Below are 27,218 nucleotides of genomic sequence, written 5' to 3' on the forward strand. Positions count from 1 at the left end.
TCTCAAAACCCTACTAATGGCAATTTGTTTTGTCCCTTACAGGCCCATTCAAGATGCTCAGAGGGCTAGAAAGGAAGGAACATTTTTTTCCTCCCATCATGCATCCTTAGAATACTTTTGAGAACAGCTAGTTCTTATTTGAAGTATTTTGGGAAGTATTTTCTCTAAGTCAAACAAAGATTTTTTTCTATTAACCTTAGTATCCTTAATTTGGGAAGTCTTAGTTGACCCAAATGTCTGTAGTAGTCACTACTTTTAAATTTCATGTACATCTCTTCTAAATTACCTGTTAAAATAATAATGACAATAAAAAGAATTCTGGTGTTCCTTTTATCTGGCAACCCACACAAAGCAAGGGTTATTAATTTGTTGGATTTTCATCATGAATTCAAAATATATTTGCAATAAGACTATCTTCAAGTTTTATTTTTTTTTAAAGATCTTCCCTCAGAAAGGGATCCACATGTGCAGAAATGTTTGTGGCAGCTCTCTTCACAGTAGCAAGAAACCGGAAACTGAGTGGATGTCCATCGATTGGAGAATAGTTGAATAAATTATAGTATATGAATGTTATAGAATATTATTGTTCTGTAAGAAACAGCCAGCAGAATGATTTCAGGGAGGCTTGGAGAGACATACATGAACTGATGCTAAGTAAAATGAGCAGACTAGGAGATCATTATATATGGCAACAACAAGACTATATGACGATCAATTCTGATGGATGTGGCTCTCTTCAACAATGAGATAATTCAAACCAGTTCCACTTGCTCAGTGATGAAGAGAGCCATCTACATCCAGAGAAAGGACTGTGGGACCTGAGTATGGAACGTAACATGGCATTCTCACTCTTTCTGTCATTATTTGCTTGCATTATGTTTTCTTTCTCAGTTATTCTTTTTCTTCCTTCTTGATCTGATTTTTCTTGTGCAACAAGATAACTGTATAAATATGTATACACATGTATTGGACTACCTTCCAGCTAGGGAAGCGGGTGGAGAAGGAGGGGAAAATTTGGAACAAAAGGTTTTTCAAGGGTCAATGTTGGAAAAATTACCCATACGTATGCTTTGTAAATAAAAAGCATTAATAAAAAATAAATAATAAGGACCTTCCCTCAAAAATCATTTTAACATTTAAATGTGATATAAACACTTGAAATCATAGCTTTCATATTTGCATCAATTTCTGTCTTCGCTTCTATGCTGTATTTGAAAAATAGTTTCTTGTTGCAGAACCTAATATATATTTCTGTATACAGAACATTTATATTAAGCTGTTGGAATCCTTACTAACTGCTAACTAATTAGAGTTGATCTAATCTTACAAGAAGATGTTTTGGCCAGAACCTGAAACTAGGTACTAAGTAGAACTAATCAATACAAAGCTTGTGGAGTTCAATGAGTTCATACCTCCCTTGAAGCTCTTTGGGCCAAAGAGCACTATGGGAGAAAACCCATAATCCCTCTCTCTGGAAGGAGCATAAATAGGCCAATGGGCCAGTCGAAGGAGTTCTTCAAAGGAAGACGCTACAAGTCGAGATTTCACCGGAATGACATGAAGACTGGAGCTGGCTGGAGGCTGAAGAAAGCAGAGGCAGAGGCTGAAGGACCAGACCTTTGGATTTAAAGACATTTGGAGAGAGCTCTTGGAACCAAACAGAGAGATAGGCCTCTAAGCTAACCGGGTTATATTGGAGATAATAAAAGATCTGAACTTTTATCACCTGGCTGTGTTTTGAGAAGAAAAAGCTCACCACATTAAGCCATTTGGAAAGATGCAATTTCCATGTCTTTGGTCAGCCCATTTTACTTTCCTGTGAGAAATTCTGGGAATATAAAGGGGGGAAATGCAACAGTTCCTGTCCTCAGAAAACTTGCTTTGGGCAGGCAAAGACAAGTTAATAAATTAACATTTGTTCCTATTCCAGCAAGCTTGATCCTATGATAGTCTAGAATTCTGTAAGTGTTAGGCTATAATAATACCCTCAAAGCAGGGTTGTATTGTGAAAATTAAAATAAAAAACTTCCAAAATTAAAAAAAAGGCTATTAAGGGAAGAAATAATTTGATTTTAACCATTCCCAAATTCTCAATGTTTTCATATAAATGGGGGGGGGGAGGAAGAACATAAATAAGGAGAGAGAGATTTTCATTATATATTTAACATTTTACATAGGCATTAAGAAATAAAATATGTCATTTTCCCTCATGAAAGAGACTGAAGTGATCCTATAATTCTGTGAAATGGGATACATCGAGAAATCAAAGCACACTTCTTATAGAAATAATTTAACTGATAGAGGACACCTGGTGTTATTGAACTGAAGCTTCGGGGGGAGGGAGGTTGTTTGTTTTATTTTGCACACCAAACAATGTACAGATGATTGATAAGAAAAAAAATTATGTATAGACTGACTAATACAATAAGTACATGAGTTTACAATCTTAGGAAATGAAAAGTATACATCCATGAAATTGCTAAGATTATAAAAAACAACTCATTATTTGAAAGTAAAATGAATATGTCAAACAGTTCTTTAGGATAGAGAAAGCAAAGAGTAAGGAAATAATAAAGTCAATAATGAATAATAGAAGAGAATACTAGTATCAATCAATGTAAAATGAAATTTTGAAGGGCAAAAAGCTAATTTTATGAAACACATAGAAAAAAATATCTTGACTAGAACAAAGGGTTTCAATAGGATAAAGATAAGGAATGCTAGACTTAGGAATTTGCATTTGTTGTAATAAGCCATAGGAAGTAATATAAAATCCTTAAAGATGGATTAAAATGATGAAGATGCTTTTAGAAAAATAATTCTAATAGCCATGTATATTTTTAAAGGTAATTCTTAATAAGTAGATTAAAATATATTGATTCTCATCAAAATCTACTAAAAGACATGGGAAATAAAGTTTAAGAGAAATTGACATTAGATATTAAAAGAATCAAAAACAGTAATTGATACTATTTTGAAGTTATATACAAACAATATTAGTTACTTTTCATAGAACTTTTAAAATATTAATTACCCCAATTATTTCAAGAGCATCAGTATTTGGCAAAAATAATTCCATTTTAAGCATTTAAGAAAATGTTATTTTTCTCCAACGAGAAAGTATAATAAATACAAGTCACTTTATCATGCTAGCAATGCTAGATGTAATTATTACCTCTGTATTTATTCAAATAACATTATTATTGCTAAAATATAGCAAAAACAGACTTTAAAAGTTTTGAATTTCTTTTTGTTTAAAATATATTGTCATACCATTTTTTCACTAAACCTATTTTTAAAAAAAGCATAGAGTGCTGGTGAAACTACTGAAGTGATCAAGACATACATTTTTCATTTGAAATAGCAATAGAACTGGGTTTGGATCAGACCATTAGTTTAGTTAATCCTCTTTCCAACCTCCTAATCTATCTTGCAAATGATGAATGATGCTGTCCAAAGACTAGAGTAAGAAGAGGCAGGCAATAAGAGATGGAGAGGACTATTCAACATGAAAATACAAAAAGAATATTTTGGTTATGTTCTTTAGTAACAAGTGTTTATTATGGATTGTACAGTTCTGCAGCCTTTTATTTAAAACAAAATAAATTATGCAATGATTCATCTCTCTTTCCATGGTTTAATATTTGTAAATGTCTGATAAACATCATAAAGGAATATTTCTTTTCACTCACTGGCTCTAAATACTCCAAAATTTTCACTAAAGGTCAGTTCATTAGAATGAACAAGATAAACAGATATAATATTCAGGTTTCCTTGAACTTGTCACATTTCTAGGATGAAAAAATCACTTTTTGGTAATCCATTAATCTAGTCTACTCCTTTTGAATGGCATATGAATGTCACTAACTGGCCATAATACTAAATTTAAAATGAAAGGTTTATTCCTCAGACACTTCTAGCAGAATCATCATACAAAATAAGTTCTCACTTCATAAATTAGAAAACTACAACTTAATCTCTTCAAGAAACTGGAAAATTAAGAGGTTTTTTTTATTTTTAATGCAAAATGAGGGAAGAAATGATTATAATTGTATACAAAGTTTAGATGAAAATTATATGGAGAAAACAAACTAGTAATTCTTAACCATTTTATATATGGATACTACTTAATTTTTTTAGAAGTCAAAGAATTTCACAGGATTTCTGAGAGTAATTATACTATTAGCATCTCTCTTTTAAAGAAACATAGGATTTAAAAAATCATAATGAATTCAATAAACCAATCAATAAGCATTTATTAAGTTCTTACTGTGTGTCAGTAACTGAGCTAAGTGCTTAGTGATACAAAGAAATGTAAAAAAAAAAAAAACAAAAAAAAAATAAACAAAAAAAAAAACAAAAACACTCCTTACCTTTCAAGGAATTCATTTTAACGGGGAAGAAAAACAGAATAAGTTAGAGATAATCAAAAGAAAGAAGGCATTAGAATTAAAGGGGTTATAGAAAGGCTTTCTATAGAAGATGAACCTTCAGCTGTGTCTTGACAAAAGCCAGGGAAGCCAGGAGGCAAAGGTCAGACCAAGAGAATTCCAGAAACAAGAAATAGTCAGTGAAAATGCCCAGAATCTGAATTTGATTTTTTGTGAATATAAACAACACCAACATATATTTGGAAATATAAGGCAAGTATATGTAAGTTTTTAAAATTCTATCTATAGAGGGAAGGAGTGAGAGAGAGAGAGAGAGAGAGAGAGAGAGAGTGTGTGTGTGTGTGTGTGTGTGTGTGTGTGTGTGTGTAACTGTGGGATTGGAGCAAAGTAGAGGTGGTGTTGCCTAATTGGTTCAAAACTCTTCTTTAGCTATTTGATCCTTGCAAGTCATCTGATCTCTCAATCTCCCCAGGCATCTCTTTAAGACTATTTATTGCAGAGAAGAAGCCCTTATTTTTATGGCAGAAGGAGTTTTCTCACTAGGAGTTCCCTACCAGAAAATCCCAGGACTAGTCCAAAAATAACAGAATAAAGATCAACCTGACAATGCTTGGTGTGCATATAGATCTGCAGTCCCATCAAAAATCTTCCATGTCTCCCCTATTTGAGATCTATATTCATTCATTCTACAAATATTTATTAAATAATTATTATATACCAGACACTCCAGGCACAATGACAAACCTCCCAAAAAAGTCACTGTTATCAATTCTGCTGGAAAGAGAAAAAAGTTTAACAGGGAAATTTTAATACAAAATACAAAGTAATTTCCAAGGAATATATAATAGTTATCTATGTATATATGTATGTCTGTGGGAATCAGGAGAGGCTTCTTATATTAGGAAACATTGTAGCTCAGTTTTAAAATTAAGCAAGGAGAAATACAAGGAAGAAATGTGTGTATAAGGAAGGATGAAGAGAAAGCATATTCCAGGCAAGAAGGAGAAAGCCTCTAGGGAAAAAAATGTGGAAAGACAATGGAATGTCATGTACAAGGATATAATAAGTGAGCTGATTTAGCTGGATCATAGAGTATGAGATAGAGTAATGTGCAATAAACTTGGAAAAGTCAAGCTGGAATCAGATTATAAAAGATTTCCAAGCCAATAAAGGGAGTGTCTAATGTAGAAGCAAAAGGGAGCCACTGCAACTTCTGAAGTAGGGGAGTGGCAAATTCAGACTAAGTTTTAGGACTATCAATCTGTAGAGGGTAGATTAGAGAAAGTAGAGACTAAGGACTAGAGATCAATTAGACTGGTAGTCCATGGAAAGACAGGGGCAGATGTAAGGCACATTATATTGTGGAGGTAAAAAGCATTATTACTATCTGATTAGATCTGAAGGATGAAGGACAAATTGAAGTCAATGCCAAAGCCAAAAAGCCCAGAATCTCAGAAGGATAGTGAAGTTCTTAATTCAAATACGAAAGTCAGAAAGTCAGAAAAAAAGATCACACACACACACACACACACACACACACACACACACATACATTTCCCTACGATTTATTAACACTGTTATTAGAAACTAAATATGTTAATTACATTCTTCATATCTTTTTCTATGTAGAGACACTAAATTGGATGAAATTCAAATATATATATGTGTGTGTATATATACGCATATATCTCAATATATTGAATTTTAGTAATGTCATACAATACAAAAATGATGCTCCTACAGTCTAGCCAAATTGTTTGGGAAATTGAATGTTATTCTTAAAATTCTAGTTTTTTTTTTGTTTAGTTCAACACAGACAAAAAATATCATGTCATTTAGAATGGAAATACTGTTTGCTAAAGTAGACAGCTGCCTTCCTTGGTAATGATTCATTTTAATAAGAAACAGCTTCCAGACTTCACACATTATATCTTCAAACTTGCTGAATTTAGCTTTAACCAGCTTTGTACTAAAACATTTAGATTCTAGATATGTACTAAACAATCTCCTTCATACCAGAGATCAGTTTTGAATCCAATTGCCCTGGATTTACATACTGTCTTTCTCCTTTTAGATGGTATTTATACCACTATAGGAAAAAGATATTGATTCAATTAATCAGGAACTTTTAAGCATTCTTTAGTCACTATGTCTTATCATTAAAATAGCTTTAATTCTGGGTCATACTTATATCTTTTGATTGAATGAACATCACTATCAACTAACATATATTAGATAGCAAAGTAACACATTGATATAGCACAGGTTTAAAAAATATTTTATATATACTGTCTCATTTGATCCTCACAACAATCCTGAGAAATGGATACTAAAACTGTTCATTTTATATGTGAGGAAACCAAGGCTAAGAGTATTGTGTCCATATCACTCTGCTAGCATATGAGGCAAAGTCAAGTCTTCTGATTACAAGCCAAGCACTCTCTGCATTATATAAATTATGGCACAATTCCAGGTGATGTAGGGATGTATAATAATACCAACATATAATACTTTAAAACCTTAGAAAGCATCTTTCCCATAAATAAACAAAAATAACCTATAAAGAGGACATTAGAAATATTATCTTCTCCATATTACCAGGGACAGTTTTTGTTCTAGTTGTTTTATTTTTAAGCAAGGAAAAAACTCTAATTCACAATTCTGATGTGCAAAGTTTTTGTATCCAAATGTCAGTTGTTTTATACTGAAGTTGACAATGACAATACCTGGATGTGTCATGACATAATCCTGAAAGATTTAGTTTCTTCTATCAGGTGACCAAAATCAGAGGACACTGAATATTAAGAAAATGCCTCTGTCTGTCCAGTGGAAGGCCAAGTGCTCCTCCTGCTGCTACTTTTTAGTTTAACTAAACTAAAAAATCAAGAAGCATTGAAAAAAGTCACATTGCTTACTGTATTTTTTTTAACTGGCTGGGGATTTGTACTAGTGACCTAGCTTTCTCTGAGACTATTAGTTAAATCAACTATAATTATTAGCAGCTTTATTCTCCTGCATGTTAAATGTCATTTGAATTCAGTTTTCTATGACTGGACTGAAGTCTGGGCAAAAATATACAATCACCATTATGGTCTAATTCATGGAATTTGTACCATACAACCTCTTTTATACCTTTAGAGTAATCCCAGAGATTAATAAATAAAGCTGTTTATCATTTAAACCATGATATTATATATTGGGGGTTATTTCTTTTTTATATGTAAATATATTTATACAACTCTCTTACTGCACACAAAAAAAAATCAGATTAAAAAGGAAAGTAAATGAGTAAGACAACAAAATGCATGTGAATAACAACAAAAAGAGTGAGAAAGTTATGCTGTAATCCACATTCGGTTCCCACAGTCCTCTCTCTGGGTGTAGATGGCTCTTTTTGGCACAAGATCATTGGAAATGGTATCAATCATTTCATTGTTGGAAAAAGTCATGTTCATCAGAATTGACTGTCATATAATATTGATGTTTCCATGTATAATAATCTCCTGGTTCTGCTAATTTTACTTGCCATCAGTTCACGTAAGTCTCTCCAGGTCTCTCTAAAATCATCTTCCTGATCATTTCTTATAGAACAATCATATTCTATAATGTTCATATATTATAATTTATTCAGCCATTTTCCAACTGATAGGCATACATGCAGTTTCCAGTTTCTTGCTATTACAAAAAGGGCTGCTACAAACATTTTTGCACATGTGGGTTCCTTTCCTTTCTTTAAGATCTCTTTGGGATATAGACCTAAGAGAAACACTGCTGTATCAAAGGGTATATAAAGTTTGATAACTTTTTGAGCATAGTTCCAAATTGCTCTCCAGATGGCTGGATCTATTCATAGTTCCACCAACAATGTATTAGTGTCTAATAAGGTTTATTTCATGGCAGCAAAAAATTACATTCACTTTATGCATGGGAGGAGGGGGGATATCAAAAGTTTATACCCAAAAAGAAAAAAAAAACAATTCTGAAAAACTGGACAATGGACTATCTCATCAATTTCATCAAAGATCATGCATTTGAATATTTTTATACCCCAAAAAAATCATTCAGTTTTTCCATCGAGTTTTACCACTTTGTGAAGATGAACAACATTATACTGAATGGAATATTTTGATGAAAATAAATAATATTCTGGAGGAAAACAATGAACACCTGCAAATACAAGTACTTTGTTTAACAATATACATTATTTCAAAAAAAACTAGAATCAGTAAATTCTAGGAAATAGAAGTTAAAATTAAGGGGAAGTTATCTTGCCTCTAAATCTCAAGAAAGCATAAATTCATGTATATGCAAACATATAAACATCATCATGGAATTCTAGAACTGGAAGGGATATCAACCATCTAACAAATGTACCAGAAACTGTGCTAAGCATAAGCGATATAAAAAGAAGCAAAAGACAATGCCTATCCTCAAAAATCTCACAGTCTAATAAGGGAGACAAGATGCAAATAAATGCATATAAGTCATATACAGGACAAATAAAAAAGGGAAGGAAATTAGAATTAAGAGTTGGGAAAGGGTTCCTATAAAAAAGATGACATTCCAGTTGACATTTAAAGAAAGCTGGGAAAGTCTGTAGGCAGAATTGAGGAAGGAGAATGTTACAGGCATGGGAAATGGCCAAAGAAAATGCCTGAAAATGAGAAATATGAAAGGAATTGCTCAAATCACTTTTTTAAAAATGAAGAAATAAATGACTGAGATATTAATTGACTTTCCCAAAATCATATTACTAATAGATAGCAATGATGGAAGTAGGAAGTCCTAATCTGTAAAGGGGAAAATTTGTATTAGATCTTCACTGTCTGCTGCAGCTAAAAATAATCTAAAATGTCATCAAATAAATTTATAATTTTAAAAGAACTTTGATTACATAGCAAGAGTAAGAGCCAATAGATAAATCATCTTCAAGTTCCATTGGAATCACGATAATGTTAAGAGAATAAGAGCATCACCAATCTGAGTAAGTGTACTCATTGTCCAGTCAACAATCACTTATTATGTGTGTAATATATGCCAAGTATTATACTAAAGGATTGTCATACACAGGTAAAATAATAAGTAGATAGGTGGGTAGGTAGGTAGGTAGGTAGGTAGATAATCCCCATTTTCAAGGAGTTCCCACTCCAACTGGAGAAATAATGGATAAATAACTATTTATTGAACTGATGCTGAGTGAAATGAGCAGGACCAGAAAAAGATCATTATATACTCCAACAACAACACTATATGATGACCAATTCTGATGGAAGTGACCCTCTTCAATGAGATGAACCAAATCATTTCCAGTAGAGCAGTAAATGAACTGAATCAGCTACACCCAGAGAAAGAACTCTTGGAGATGACTATGAATCACTACATAGAATTCCCAGTTTCTCTATTTTTGGCTGCTTGCATTTTTTGATTTCCTTCACAGGCTAATTGTACACTATTTCAAAGTCCTACTCTTTTTATACTATAAAATAACTGTTTGGACATGTATACATATATTGTATTTAACTTATACTTTAACATATTTAACATGTATTGGGCAACCTGCCATCTGGGGGAAGGGGTAGAGGGAAGGAGAGAAAAAGTTGGAACAAAAGGATTTACAACTATCAGTGCTGAAAAATTACCTATGCATATATCTTGTAAATTAAAAGCTATAATAATAATAAAAAACTATGTATGAAAATATAAATACAGGATAAATTGGAGATAATCAATGGAAGAAAGGCACTTCCAAAAAAAGGAAGAAGGGGTGTTGTATATTGAGAAAAGCTTCTTGTTGAAGTAAGAATTTTATCTGGGACTTGAAGGAAGTCAGGGAATTTAGGAAATTGAGATGAGGAGAGAGAAAATTATAGGGGACAGGTAAAAAAAAAAAACACTCAGAGTCTTGAGTTTGATTGTCTTGTGCAAGGAACAGCAAGACTGTCCAAGTCACTGGATCCCAGGGTAAATAATGGAAAATACAATGTAGGAAGAATGTGAAGGTAGGAGTGGGCCAAGTAATGATGGGCTATGAACACTAAATGAAATTTTTTTTTATATTTGATCCTTTAGGTAACGGGAATGGGGGCAGAGGATGACATGGTTATAGCTGCTTTAGGAAAATAAATGTTATGAAATCAGAATGTAATTATGATGATCAGCAGGTCAATAGTTCTTATGTTCTATGGAAAGCCATAGTTAGAGGTAGAAAGTCAATTTGAGCAAAACCATCATGTGCTTCCTAACCAAAGAGAGAGTAAAACAAACATCTACAACTTCTGAAAGGTGTCATCAAATATTCTAAGGTGTTCATCACTTATTTGTGTCTAAATTTATTTTGAAAATGATACCTTAGCATATCAATATTTGTGGAATTGTTGTTTTATATAAATTATAAAAATCAGTGATAGAATATATATAAGGAACAACAGTATCACTTCAATTTATGATAATTTAAGTTTTTACTTTGGTGCTTGGGCACTATCCATAATCTATTTCCTCACTTCCTATCATCTACCTTCTGTTCATTTTCCTTCTTGTTGGTCCCTAATCAGAAGCCAGACAGGAACAAGGAAAAGGGGTTAAAATATGTTGCTTTTAGAGGAAAGAGGGATGTTAATTTATCTCTACAGAAATAATGAAATTTTAGAATTATGTTTAGACTATAATTAAGTTATACTATTTTGTTACCTCTTCCCCCAGATACAAAAATAGGTTTTATTTACTTAATAATACCATAAGTTTCTACAGTTAGATATTAACTTACTAGGTTCCTACGACAATCCAGTGAAGGAATTATTATTAACCCCCAAAAAAAAACTGAGGCTCAAAGAAATTAGAATTTGTAAATGGTCACAATGTTTCTTACTGCCAAATAAAACATTTGTATACAAATTTTGCATTCTTCAATTCAAAATCCCACACTCTTTCTACCATGTGATCTGCTTTACATCAAGGGTCATTCAACTTTGGGGGCAGGGGTTTCCCCACCCTAAAAAATATCATATTTTTAAAGTCATTCTGAGAATGTCACAAATACTAAATTCCTCTTACTTTCACCATGGTTGATATAAAATATAAGTTACTGAGATGTTTCTTCATGCATGTTATTTACCTCAGATTTGTGTTCAAAAAAATTTTTTTAAACAAAATATCTTCTCTCAATGGGGGAAAAATTAGATAATGATAATAATAATAGCTAAAAATATACAAGGTATTTTTCATCCATTATCTCATTCCATCCTTTCAACAATCTACCAAGTAAGCACAGTGAAAATAATTATTCCAATTTTATAAACCAGGAAATTTAGAGAGGCTAAAAGACATGAGTAAGGTCAAATTGATATTAGAGACTATATTCAAACACCAAAATTCTATGATTCTCTATTACTGTGACACAAAACTTAAGCTTTTAGCTTTATTTTCTTAAATTTATTACATTTTATTTTAAACATGTTACATATCTATATTTTAAGAATGATTCAATTTAGGCATTTTCAGCACTGCATTATGCAGTGTTTTATTATTGCATGTCATTTACCAAATCTTGTGAATTAAAATGTCAGAGAAGCACACACAGAATGCTCTGCTACAGAACACTGGAGAAAGCAACTGTTCAGAAAGTTCAGTTTATTGACTTCTTTAATCTTAAACTAAAAAGTAAGCACACTGTACCATGAATATGCTAAAAAAATTTCTGCAGTGAAAAGAACCATTTAAAATAAATTCACCCAGGTTATTTTTACCTTCCGAATCCAATTCTTCCTGTGCAACAAGAGAACTTTCAGTTCTGCACACATATATTGTATCTAGGATATATTATAACATATTTAACATGTAGAAGACTTCCTGACATCTAGGGGAAGGAGTGGAGGGAGGAAAGGGAAAAATTGGGACAGAAGTGAATGCAAGGGATAATATTGTAAAAAATTACCCATTAATATATACTGTCAATAAAAAGTTAAAATTATTAAAAAATATATATTCAGAATCTTTCATACTAGGATGCTACACATATCTACTCAACTTATTCTCTTTCTCCCATTCTTAATGTCTGTCTCTGTTTCTCTTTTTGTCTTTCTTTCTTTATCTGTATATGTTTCCATCTATATCTTCCTCAAAATCTCTTTTTCCTTCTTTCTGTTTCTCTGCCTCTCCCTTCCTCCATCTATCCAACCCCTCATCAAAAAAAGTTTGAAAAATAATTGATAATAGTCTTGGGATTTTTGTGGAAGAAGGCCCAAAAAAACATAGAGTAGTCAGAGGATTGTGAGAGGGAGAGGCTCTGTGATGAAAACAGTAATAGAGGTATCCATATGACACTTTGGAGGGTGTTTTGGTAGTTTTGAAGGGATAAGCATTTTGGAGAGAAAGCTATTTTCTGGTAGGGTCAGAAGCAATATTAAATAATTGGTTTAATCAATAAGTACCTAGAATGACTGAGGAAGCTTTTGAACTATCCATTCTGATGATGATGAACTTTAGGTCACTTTTCATTATTTAAAATGCTTTTGTTATTTTTATTAAAGATTCTTTTTCCCACATAAGTACTCTAACACAAGCATTTGTAGTTCAGTCATTTTGGTTATATGACTCTAATTAGGGTTTTCTTGGTAAAGATATTGAAATAGTTTGCCATTTCCTTCTCTAAATAATTTTCAAATGAGGAAACTGAGGCAAACAAGTTAACTTTTCCAGGATCACCGAGCTAGTAAATGTCTGAGACAGATCTGAATGTACAAATAGGAGTTTTCCTAACTCTAGATCTAGCACCCTTTCCACTGCATCAACCTATTTGCCATTATACAAGCAATACACATTGTTTAAAGGTGTACCAAGGTAAAAAAGAAGAGAAAAAGATTAGATAGCCAGAATTATGTATGACATTGATCAATGGTATTCATGAAAGAAGATAATTTAGGGTGAGGTGTGCGTATTTCAAGAATACTATGGTAGGGCAGAATTCTGAGCCTATTGGTTCAGCTAAATAAAGACAGCCATATAAAGTACAAGTGGAAGAAAGCTCTAGGACAAAAAGCCCAAATGCAGCAGGAAAACAATATCTGATGCTACATTGAAAATATCCATGGAGTTGTTTGCTCTTTAAAAAGAGAAGATAACTCACTTAGGAAGCATTATACAACTGAAATATCTGACTTATAGTTACATCTTATTTGCATTAGTGCTAAATTTTGTGAGGTGGGCAAATTTATGAATTGACTGCATATATACAAGAAAAAATCCTCAATTCATTTTTATTAGGCAAATACCCCTCCTATCTGTAGTTGCTAACCAGTTGCTTGCTGTCAACAGTTCATCATCCTGAAAAATATAGGACCTGAGCCTATCCATTCACTGTGCCATAATACTGTTCAGAATGGGATTTATTTTATCCTACATGTCTTATTCTCATTACTGATAATCAATATGATACATATATACAGCATGGATTTGCTCAATTAAAGCTCAACAGAAAGCAAAAACTCTACTTCTGAAAGGCATTTTTACAATTACTATGTAAAAAATATTTAAAGGAACAACTTTTTGTGTTCAGCATCACAGATGCCCTTAGAGTTTTGGGTAATCTATTATTTTTTTTTTTGCAAGGACCTACTTTCTATCATTCCATCCCCTAGAATGAATAAGCAAAATCAGAATAGTAGTAGTAGATCACCTAAAATGTCTCTTATAGCTGAAATTTTACAGATATAATTCACAATTTATTAATCTTCCCTATTTTGATAGAAATCTATGAATTAAAATGTTTAGAAAATTCTCCAGATAGAAAATGAAATAAACATACATTCTTCCCATAGTTTTTTATAGTATGCTTTAATTTTTACTTATTAGCCAATTCATATTAACTCTTTGGTTGCATTCTAAAGAAGGTATTATATATAATAAACACCAAAAATTCTCCACAGACATGAAATCTTTTTTTTTCAGTTGAAGAAGCTCATGACATTCACAAACATATTTCTTGATAACTTTAATTTTTTTGCTATTTCACAATATAAAAATTTGAAATAAATATTTAGGGTATCTTACCTCTTCCCACTGATGTATATATCTAATTAACCTTGAAAGTCGAAGTAAACGTAAGAGACTCAGAATTTTTGTAAATCTCACAATTCGAAGGGCTCTGGCTGTCTTGTAAACTTCTGAATCCATCCCTTTTTCAACTATGAGAAAGATATAATCCACTGGTATTGATGAGATGAAATCAACAACAAACCAACTTTTTAAATAATTCATCTTGATAACTTTAGGGTCCAGGATGATTTCAGAACTGTCTTCATTGACAGTCCCAGTCCTAAAATTCATTATCAAGTCCAACAGGAAAACAGTGTCTGATGCCACATTGAAAATAATCCATGGAGTTGTCGTTTGCTCTGTAAAGAATGTGATGCCAACTGGTATGATGACAAGATTTCCAACCATCATTATAAGCATTATTAAATCCCAGTAAAACCTAAAATGTTAAAAAAAAAAAAAAAAGATTTAAAAAATATATTTTTTATTCACCTCAGTGTCACTTCTTACTTTTCACTCATTGTTTATCTGTAGCTACATGTCAACCATATTTGAACTTACATTTACTCATTATACTTAATTATTTTAACTTACATTTTAGATTAAAAAGACAAAAATAAATACAGGAAGGAGCATCTATCAAGTTATTCATTAATATGTTATATCTGATATATTGATACTCTAGGTATTTGCTAACTGAACTCTTTTGATTAAATAGAAATACAATTATATACATATATATATACACATACACACATTTATACATATTATTTATATTGCATTATATTATTTGTAATATATTATATTATACATATTATTCATACATACATACACACAGAGAAATCTATAAATTTGTATATAAATATGGATGTGTTCATACATATAGTCATCTCTCTTAAAACTGATATGTGTTACTTATGCTTTACTAAGAAGTCTAGATAATCAAGAGAACAATAAATTAAGTCATAATAAATACTGGTGATTTCTAAATCATCGGTATAATCATAATCATCATATAATCATCAATTTTCACACTGAAAATTTATCAATAGACTCAGAAGCCTTTTAGAATTGGCTCCAGCTTACTCCTACTAGCATGATAGAAGACCAAGAACAAAAAAGAAAAACATAGAAGATCCTCAGTGGTCTATACTTAAAAGCTATCCAGATGAAGACTTCTAATAAAATGAATTACTTTCTGAATTTGTTCTGAAATATTTTACTTAAGCTAATTACTATTATCAAGGATCAATAAATAGCACCCATAATATAGGAAGCCCCTTTATTTTAAATGATACAGCTTAAACTAACAAAAAGGTATATTTAATTAATTTATTTGAAATTTGCTGGGGATTTTCAGAACTTTCTTTTTTTTTTCAATAAGATTTCATCCAATAAAAATTCTAATTTTGACCAGAAAGAAAACTATCATTTTTTTCTTTTACTAGATACTAGAGTATCTTAAAAATCTAGATCCATTCAATTACCATGTCTATCATTACTTTTAAAAGTATTTTATATAAACCTTCCTCATTGATCCACTATCAAGACATTTTCTAGTTTACCAGCTTCTCACATTTCAAATGACATTTTCTGTTAAATAAATTTCACTCTGATATAAAAAGCTGTTGAGAGAGAGACAGGGACAGAGAGACAGAGAGACAGAGACAGAGAGACAGAAAGATAAAGAGAGAGAAAGACAATTTGAAGCCAGAGAGGTATTCATTTCATTTTATATCTATAAAGCTTAATTTGCAATAAGGAACTACTGTAATTTTTTAAAAAAATGACTCTTCTTTCAAAGTGCATTGACATGTCAATAACTTATTTACAAAAAAATTTATTGTTGTTAAAGTGCTATTTGTAAAAATATTTTTAAATGACATAATAAACAATACGTGTGTGCTGTGCATCTACAAGGAAGATTTTAGTTCCAGAGGTCTCCTTGTTCTGTAGCTGAGTGAATTTATCATGGAGTATTTTATTGCATAAGTAAAATAACCTTCCATTAAACAGAATCATTAAACACAAAACAAATTACTTAACTATGAACAATGAATGTAGTAGTAGAGTATTACTTGAAGATCCCAGATAACATTATTTGACCTAATAAATGTGGAAGGTACATTTGGGAAGCTCACAGCCCTCCAGTCATGACAAGAATCCAAGATAAGGGCAAAGAAATATCTTATCCCTCCTCAGCCTATCTAAAAGATGAATATGTAGCATACTGAATACATTCTAAATCTTCCTGTCAAAACCTAAGACTTCATTTACATTGGAAATACAAATACCTGAGTCAGTCACACAGATATTAGCAAGTTTAGTGAAAAGTATTCTTGGTCCCTGTCCAAATACAAGCTCCAAATTTGTCAGATAACACACAGAAGAAAAAAAAAATCTATGAAAGTATCATCTAAACTAATGAATAGATGGAAAGGAAAAATCATACTTTAGATGAAGGCTTAAAACAAAGAAGAGTGGCTTTTGGCTAGGGGAGAAAGACAATGTGGAGAGGGAATGGGAAACTGAAGACAAAGGATTTGATGAGTATGAATGAAAGCAGTACAAATTGTTAATAAATGCATTTTATTGCATTGAGACAAATTACTATATTCTAACAATGGACAAATAAGTTCAAAAGCTTCTGTATATAGCATGAATAGTCCTTTTTAAATATACTTATTTCACTGAATTAGCTATTTTAATCTTTTCCAGTCTTCTGAAAAAAGTTTTTACAACATTACATGTAAGTTTTGATTTTTGCTTTATTTTGTTTCTTTTTCTGATTTCAATTCCCTTACTGTTTCCATACATGTCAAATAAAGTAGAAAATAAGGTAGATTATTAAATGAATTTAGGCTTTAATTTTTATAGGATCATACACTTAAAGATAAAAAGAACCTTAGAAATCACCAAGTTCTATCCCTTCATTTTATAAATGAGGAAAACTAAGGAATAAAGCAGGTTCATAGATTGAGAATTTAAATGAACTTGAGATATGATATAATCCAACGCCCTGATTTTACAGATGAGGGAAATAATATCCAAAATGATTAGTAAAATAATATTCTAGATAATGTGCTTGATTTGTAGTCAGAAAGATCTGGATTCAAATTCTGTCTCAATATTTATGAAATTTGTAAGCCTGCACAAGGTTTTTATCCTATGTTTCACTTTCCTCATATATAAAATGAGGAGTTTGTATTCCATGACCTCTGACATTCCTTCTGGCTTAAATATATGATCTTAAATTCCTGTGACTTCTCAAGATTCTTTTTGATGTAGAATTATATTGCCTTTCTCTACTTCACTCTTCAAGTGATAGATAAAACAAAGAAATTTATTGAGATCAGATAATTGGGGAGAAAAGAATATATACAATATGTAACATATATACACAGTTTTATTCAACTAACCACAACAACCAGTAATTTAGATTAAAAACAAAAAATTGTGACATCCAAATCAGTTACTTGACTACTAATTGGTTTTAGACACTGACTTTTTCACTTTTCAAGAAGTTGTGTTATCACAATTACAAACAATTTCAGATATAAAAATAAATTACCACTTCTCTCCTACTAGTTAGGAATAACAAATTCCATTCATTCCATTTTATGATAAGAATAACATTACACTATTTGTATATATGTGTTGAGAGATGCTTAATGCTATAATTCTGAAAAATAAAAGTTTCCTAAGGATAGACTGAGGCACTGATTTTCCTCTCACTGGAAGTCTTTAAGTCAATGTTGAAAGAGAACTTGGGTATGCCAAAGAATTGAGTTTTGCAGGTTGGATAAGCCGATCAGTGAATTTCTTTCTCTTACTCAAAACTGATGTGGTCCTTAGTCACTAGGTATGATTGGCAGAAAAAGACTAAAGTACTAATAAAATCATTCTCAAAGATAAGCAGGGAAGGACATTGGTAGGGATTAGCTCAGCCTTACAATCCCAATTTACTGTATCCAATCAGAAAGCCAAGTTATGTCAAACTCCCAAGCTTAATTTTCCCTACAAATTTATCCATGGCCCATAACATCTTTGCAGATTCACTTTTGAATTAGCCCTCCACAGAGTTCTGCCTCCTGTTGTTTTTCTCCTACCCCTTCCCCCAGGCCTTATGGAGTTTTTCCCTATCATTCCCCCACCATGTCTCATAGTGTCTTTTTCATTCTTATAGATAACTAATTCTTGAGGGTGGTAAACTCCTCTATGGATTTAGCCTATCAGTCAATGGCACATTTCCACCATTGGAAATGGTGGAGTATTTCCTTTTTCCTAGCTAACTGTGCACTCTACTGTGGAACTTGGCTTTTTCACTGTTAATTATTAAAATTACTCTCCAGCCTCATTATATGGCCTCCCGACTCTATTTCATATTTATCAGTTCTGATGTCTATTTTACCTCTTCATTTTGTCTCTAACATCTTCTCATAAATAAACTTACTTTTCTGCAAGAAAATGGCCATTGCATATTCTTCACATAACTGAATCCAGACAAAGGTACCAAACTCCAACTTTAATGATTACATCAATCTCAACATTTGGTACTATTCCTTAAACACATCAAAACTATATGCAGCAAAGTTCTCTCTAAACTCTCAAAGAAATTCTCTCTGAATGTTTCATGCTTGTAAGATAATTTTTAAATCTGGATATGTGCATCTCAAGAATAATATTTGGTCATCTCTACTCAGGAAAGAATGAGGAAAGAAGAAACAAACAAAACTTAGGCTCAGGCTTGCATCAGTAGAATGCTTTAGCATCTGGTTAACATGTTCTAGTTAATTTACCATTTTTTCTCAAAAGAAATTAGAGATAAGGGTGGTCCCTACTCTCATTTCACATAAGGAGTTATACGTGAATCCATGGGAGAAGCCATGAAGAGAGTCCTAAATCCATTTAGTGATTAGCTCTTCCTACTAAGAAGCTGGATTTATTATTTCTAAATTCCCCAAATATTGAGATACCCTCAAAAAATTTGGATCTTTTAGATGAACCAAAAATCAAGTGTACATTGATGGAAAAATTATAGGATGGCATGGAAAAGATTGGGAGGGCTTACATAGGTTTTAACAATTAATTTTGGAGGGAGTACTCACAGTGATAAGATTATGGGGCACAACACAGTATTGGTTTATCTCTAAAGAAAACATATTATGAAAATATCTGTACCTTCCTTAAGAAAATCTGAAATACACACATGCAAAAGAAACATCTTGCTAGTGGTTTTTTAAATATTAAAAGGCTTTTCTTAAATTTTAAAAAAATTATTAATTCTTTATTCCATTGTAAAACCGACATTTGAAATATGATTGTTCAATTTATAAACATCTGATTTATACCTTTTTCAAAGACAGATATTAAGTAACATAAGACAACTATACAGTTCATCACTGCAAACACTTAGTTCCTACTACTTCAATGAGACAATAAACCACCCTTCAAGATCTCCACAGTAGATAACTGACCTTTAATCCTGAAAGACTCTCTGATCCATTTTGTTATGTTTAAATACTTCACTTCCTACCCACAGGGAGAATTCATACAATGGGTCTAGTTCTTTGAGAGAAACCCATACTTTGAGCTTTTCAAAGTATTCTTCTCAGCTGTGCACATCATTAGATCTAATGTTCTACTCTGCCCTCTTGCAAAGGAAAAAAAAAAAAAAAAACCAGCATCACATATATAGCTTTAAGTTAAAAGCTAGAGAACTCAAATTCAGATTTCATTTTTCAACTAACATTCAAAAACAGTTCAGAACTTAAAAATTTTTTTCAGAACACCAATTAAAACTTTGAGAATAGGTGTTTTTTAAAAGGGACTTTAAATGACTCCGCCATTATGTAAAAACATTTTTATTTGATTTGATTTGATTTAATGTTTGCTAAAGATAGCTAATATTCTCTCACATGTGGGCCCTATATGCTCTATCCTGTATAGGCCACCTCTGGAAGATGATAAATAGTCCAATTGTTTTAGTCTTGTTAGATTCTTTATGATCCCATTAGAATATTTTCTTGACAAAAAATACTGGACTGGCTTACCATCACCTTCTACAACTCATTTTACAAATAAGGAAGCTGAGACCAACAGGGTTAACTGACTTGCCCAGGATCACACAGCAAATAAGTGTCAGAAGTCAGATTTGAATTTAGTTCTTCCTTTCAAGCCTAGTGTTCTATGCACTGTGCCACATAAGCTGGAGAAAGAGAAACAGAGAAACAGAAAGAGATAGAGAGACAGAGACAGGTAGACAAGAGTAAGAAACAAAAAGAGACAAACAGAGACAGACACAGAGACAGAGAGAGAAAGACAGAGAAACAGAGATAAAGAAGGAGAGACAGACAAAGGCAGGGAGACATAGATACAAAGAGGCAGACAATAACAGAGATAGATTCAGACATAAATATAGACAGAAAGAAACAGAGAGAGAGAGAGACAGAAACAGTTCAGAGCTTTAAAAAAGTTTTTAGCCAGTATGATTCAGAGGTAGCATCTGATTCCAGATCTTTCTCATTTTGAGGACACAGTGCTATTGAAGGGGGAGAAAAACTGTGCCCTTTACTGAAGCTGTGTTCCTTTTAAGATTATCACTATGAAACTGTGTTCTCTTTAAGATTATCACTATGAAACTGAGTTCCCTTTAAGATTATCACTTTGAAACTGTTCCCTTTACTGAAGCTGCTTTCCCTTTAAGATTATCACTCTGAAACTGTGTTCCCTTTACTGAAACTGTGATCCCTTTAAGTTTATCACTCTGAAATTGTGTTCTCTTTTGATCTGTGATCTCTTTTGGAGTCTCGGCCCCTCCTGGGGAAGGCATATCCCTCCAATAAATCATCTTTTGGGGATGCCAGGCCCTTTGATTCAATTAGAAATCTTGGTCAAAAGGAACCCCTTTGAAGTGTTGTTAATTTCAATAGGAGATCTGGGGTGATACTGATAAGCATCTAGGCCTGGGAACTTTGAAGCCTCAAGACTCCTTTTAAAGGGCTCTCTTTGCAGAGGGCCAAAACAGGATCATGCCAGGCCAAGGGACCTTTCTTTGGCATAGCTGGCTGCAAGGACCCTCTGCCTGTGGAGAAGGCATTCTCTTCTCAGTGTCAGCTTCCATTTACCTTGCAGAAGGCCAAAGCTACTTGTTCTGGCTCTGCACATTGAGAAGCCATTCTCTTCTCAATGTCAGCCCTAATAGGACTTTGCCACTATAGAAATAAATCTCTTAGCAAAACTGGCTTCCTGTCCAACAATGAACTTTCATTTTTGTCAATTAATAATTCAGGGTTTCATGAATTCTTTCATGAAAAATCTGCGCCAACCAAAAGGGGGTTTTAACAACTCTCTGACTGCCACTAACCTCATCACTATTGCCATTTATATTTGGATGTGCACAAGCAGATGTATTTATACATATATACATACAAATAAATATTTAACATATACAAAGAGATAGAGATCAAGAGATTGAGAGATATGTTGGATCAAGGGATCTGTATTTAAATACTTGCTCTACTACTTTCTACTTATGTGAACTTGATCAAGTCTTTTAACTACAATCTCCACTTCCTTATCTATAAAGTAGAGGAATTGGAGGACATATCCTCTAAAATCCCTTTCCATTCCAGATCAAATGAATCTCCTCATATTACACTGAATAAATTAAGGTCCAAACCATTTAAGAGATTTGCCAAAAAGCAAAGAAGGAAAAAAATTAAGTTTTTGTTTTGTTTTCATTCATTATCTCATTTGATACTCACTACAGCACTATGTTTGCTTCAGGTCACTCAGATACTAAAGAAGAAAGACGAGATTTGATTACAGTACCTCTGATTCCAAAACTAATGCCATTTTCAATGTATCAAGATTCCTTTCTAATTGTGTTTGATGTAATTCATTAATTCAGCAAACACATGTCAGACAAGGTGCTAGGGAGGTCATGGAGATAGACAAAAATGAAACAGGCTTTGACTTAATTGTTTTAACCTTTTTTGTGTCTTGGACTCCTTTAACATTAGGGTGAAGCTAAAGATTCCTCAGAATAATGTTAATATGAGGTTAATAAAAAAAATAAAGATATATTTTTCACCTCCAATTATCATCTCCTTTGTGTGCTTCTTCAAGGTGAATCAGTGTAATATTCCTTTATTTGTATTTATTTCTAATTTCCTTTCTTTTGATTTTAATGTATATTGAGGATTAAGATTAACATGATTCAGTTCCTCTCTTAGTTTTTTCTACCTGTATTCTCTGGATAAAGAATTCACCTTTAAAATTTATAGAGGTTCTAAAATTATATGATTATTTGCCCCCTTATCTGTCATTCTGCCTTCATCACTGCAGAAGTAGAAAGGGGCTACATTAGACTAAGAGAAAAAATGTTTATTTTTATGGGGTGCATTTCATAGAAACTTTCACTAGTATGCAAATTTCTTTGTATTAATCATTTTTTGGCATCATCTTTGATTAATTTACAATCTGTTTCTCTGCTGCAATAATATTCTGGAAGAGAAATTGTCTTCCAAGTCTTATTAAACAAGGTTATTTTTATTTATATTGAAGCAAACTATTAATATACTGAGAAAAAAATCTAGCCATCCTCCATTCCATAACTTTTTTTAATTCCCTATTTTATATTTCCTTTCTGTTGTTTTGTGTAGTATTAAATAACCTCTCCTTGAAATTCCTCCCTTGTCTTTTGTGGCACTACACTCTCCTGGTTTATTCCTACATCACTAAGTACTGCTGTTTCCTTTGCCAAATTTTCTTCCTTCTGGCCACTAATTCTGAACATTCCTCAAGGATTAGTCTTTGGCCATCTGTTCTTCTCTTTCTATACTCTTTCCCTTGGGGAACTAATACTGTCTCACAGCTTCAACTATCACTTACATACTGATGACTTTCAAATCTGTATCTTCACCCCTGACCTCTTATCTCTAACTCTTTACAGGACATCTTTACTGGTATATACCTGTAGTAACTCAATCTATCTCTTACAATAATATTCTACAAAAAAAAATTGTCTTCCTATTCCTACTAAAAGAGTTTTTCAAAATTGATATTAGATCAAACTATTGAATGCTGGGGAAGGGGGAAGAAGATATATCTATACTCCATCTGATTCTTCCCTTATGTCCAAAATTGAATTCATCTTCTCCCCCCCAAAAAAAAAAAAAAAAACAACTGTTCCTACCAATTTCCCTGTTCCTATAATCACATCACCATCATTTTCAATCATCTGAAATCATCTTTGAATTTTCTTTGATTCAATGCTAGTGTCTCCATCCCTACCTAAATCAGGATCACAATATAATTTCTCACTTTTGCCTTTTTATGATCAGCCTCATCAGGACCACAGATACCCATAGTCAGCAGGCAGTTAAACACAGAGCTTTAACAAGAGAGCAGAAAGTCTATCTTACCTAAGGAGAAAGCAAGCTTTATTTGCTAAATAAGTCCCTAACCCTAATACCACTTCTTCATAGTCCACTACATAATCTATTCAATAAGACTATAAGAAATTTGGAATTAACACTCCATGGAATATCCCTTTTCACTTTAGATTTAATTTTGCCATTGGAAAAGATTTATTTGTGTATTTGCTTAGAATTGTTCATTAAAAGGGATCTTTTCTATTAAGGGAGAAAATAAATGTGAGGAGCAGGATATCCATAAAGAATATCACTAAATAATATTTTCCTTTCAATTCAATATAAATTTTCAAAAAAATTAACAAGCATTATTGATTACTATGTCAAGCTCTGGAGATATAAATATTGAATTTCCTGCCTTCAAGGGAACTTACATAGAAGGAGAAGTGGGCAGGCTACTATAGAACATGTTCACAAATAAGTAAATTCAGTATGTATGTGTACACCCACACATAATATAGATTAATGGATGAGAATTGACAGGGGAGGATATAATACCTAGAGAATTAAGGAAAGGATCTCTAGAGGTTGACTTCCATGGTCCATTTTAAATCTAAGGAAAGTATTAAATGATTCTCCCCTAAAGATGTTAACAGAGGTTGTCATTTTCTGATAGTACTCTTTAGACTCAGTCTACTTCAAAAAGCATTTATCAAATGGCCATATGCAATTAGTTTTGGTAAGCAGTGCAGATAAAAAGGAATATCCAAGACATACCCTCTGCCCTAGAGAAACTTAAAATATAAAAGGAAGTTATGAACAAGAACACAGATAACTATCACACGTTAGAATATGATAAATTTAAGAACAAAAACATCATTTGTAGCAAAAAGTGATGAGATGTTGGGATAGAAAAGATGAAAAATGAGCTATATTTTAATGGAAATGCTGTGCTAAAAAGCAGTATGCCTAGAGATAGAATAGTGTGCATGAAGGTAGGAGGTAAAATAAAAGCTCAAGTTAGCTAAAATATAGACAAAAAAGATTATAATGTGAAATAAGGCCAAAAGAATAGGTTGAACAGCACATGGAAAGCTTTGAATTCAAGGCTAAATTTTCATTTTATTTGTTAAATAGAGAACCATTAGAGATTTCTGCTCAAAAGAGTAACTATATCATGGTTATGATTAGGAAGATTACTTTCTCAGTGGCGTGAAAGATAGATGAGAAGAGAAAGATTAAAAGTTAGGAGATAAGAACAGAATCTATAGTCCAGGTGAGAAAAAATGAGGAATACCAACTACGGTTATGGCCATTGGAGTGGAAAGTTGGAAACAGAGGGCACATATAGCTTAAGTAGAATAACAAAGAAAAATCTTGGTAACTGATTAAAGAAGGAAGATAGGGGAATGAGATGTTTCAGGACTCCATGATTGAGTATGATTAAAGAATTGGCAGCAAAAGGAAACTTGAGAATGAACATGTTTAGAGATGAAAATTAAGGATAATATTTTAATGTATTAAATATTAGGTAATAATTAAGCATCCAGATAGATATGTTCATTGGTACAACTGGAAATGTGGAATAAGAATTCAGTAGATGGATTAAGGAAGAGATTTAAATTTGACAGTCATCTTCATAAAAATGATGACTAAATTCATCAGCATGGATTAGCTTATCAAAAGCGAAAAGAGTTTTGACTGGAGTATTAGGAAAAGCCCATATTTAGGAAGCAAGACAAGAAAAAGTACCTGGGGAAAGAGATAGAAAAGGAATAAACTGAAAGGGAGGAAATACAGGATAGCAAAAGCCCAATATAAATAAAGGGGTGGTCCAGAGAACCAAATGTTGCAGGCAGATTAAAGGGAAGGAAAAAAGGATCAAAAATGTAATTGAATTTATTCATAAGGAGGTTTGTTGTGACCATGAAGAAAGTTGCACAGTAAAGAGTCTAGGGGCAGATGTGATATTATAAGGGGCTGAGAACTGAGTAAGTTCAGGAGAATTGGCACTGTTTAAAGATCAGTATTACTAAAAGTTTTGCAGTAAAAATTGAGGAGAGATTTAGAATAACAACCTGAGGTGTAAAACACAGTTAAAGTATTTGTTTAAGTTTTATAATATGAGGAACATATGGCTATTTCTAAACAGAGATTAAAAGTAGTCAAAAAAGAATTGTTGACTTCGAGACAGAGGCAATGACTTGAACAGTATGATGAAAGCTCTACCTCTAAACTAGTATTCCAACCCCATCCTGAAATTTTGACTTTTTGGTCTACCAATCACACCTATCACTTTCTGTGTGTTGTTCATTCATTCATCTTTATCTTGATCAGAACTAGATCTTCCACTTCTCTTCCTGTTCATCTTCAGAATGCCATGTTTCTGAGTTTGAATATTCTTTTCTGAGCTGGAATTCAAGCTTTCCCCTCCAGAGCTTGAACTATATAAGTAGTGAGCATTCATCATCATCTAACCTGGATCCAGATCCATCATATCATATCCCAGATATTTCCATCATATGTCACAATATTCTCTTCTTCTCCTATCCCTTTGTAACTTTTGTGAGCAATAAACAAATGACCACAACCATTCCTGGAAATGAAGTGTTGATCAATTGTCTTTTCAATTCAATCATCATTCCTCTGACTTCCTCCATCCAATACATTTTTCCTCGAATGACACTTTCTTTAGTCTTATTTATTAATAATTTATAATTCATTTGTTGATTCATTAATATACTCATGGAGACATAGAAAAAATGGAATTGATGACATGGAAGCAGGGCATAGAAGAATCAAGCTTCCTCATCCTCTGAACTTAGAGGTAAAGAGAGAGAAAAATATATAAAAAGAAATAACTATTGAAATGTACAGTAGTGGATTAAAGAAACTCATATTATACAATCTCTATCTTTCCAGTAAAGCAGAATGGATTTAGGGTTTTAGGAGAGTAGAAAAAAAATTGAAATGTGATTTGGTTAATATGTTACAGATAAGATTATTTCAAATTAATTCAATTAAAAAATCCATAATTTTACTGATGCTTGTGTTCTATAACTCAATACTATTGTGATTCAATTTGCTGGAAGTTACCTGGTGTCCAGCTTCTGGTTGTGAAATAGATTGGTTGGTTCTAGAACTAAAAAGTCTATTGTCAGGTCATTGCTCAAAATCCTTCCAATTTTGAGTTCTACTAAAATTTGCTTCCCACCAGTACATTTCTTGAGAACATTATCTTGAGATAAGGAAATCAATAAATATGAGTGAAAGGATTACCATGCTGCAGTGAGGACTCAGGGAGGTTAGATGCTATAAATTTGTAGTAAACCAAGTTAGCATAGTTTTGTGGTTTCCTCTAAAAGCATTTGGCATCTTTCCATTAGATCCACAGAACCTTGGATTATAGTGCTAATATATC

General features: G+C 32.4%; 1 protein-coding gene across 2 annotated transcripts in view; it reads right to left on the reverse strand.

Annotated features, from left to right (window-relative positions):
- Positions 1-27,218, reverse strand: part of HCN1 (hyperpolarization activated cyclic nucleotide gated potassium channel 1) — a 595,741-nt gene that overhangs the window by 524,083 nt on the left and 44,440 nt on the right. For both annotated transcript variants that reach the window (XM_051990587.1, XM_051990583.1), the window contains exon 2: positions 14,436-14,859. In XM_051990587.1, the coding sequence (XP_051846547.1) occupies positions 14,436-14,859 (424 nt within the window). The remainder of the gene's footprint in view (positions 1-14,435; positions 14,860-27,218) is intronic.

Source organism: Antechinus flavipes, chromosome 1 (assembly GCF_016432865.1).
Source record: "Antechinus flavipes isolate AdamAnt ecotype Samford, QLD, Australia chromosome 1, AdamAnt_v2, whole genome shotgun sequence".
Taxonomy (NCBI): domain Eukaryota; kingdom Metazoa; phylum Chordata; class Mammalia; order Dasyuromorphia; family Dasyuridae; genus Antechinus; species Antechinus flavipes.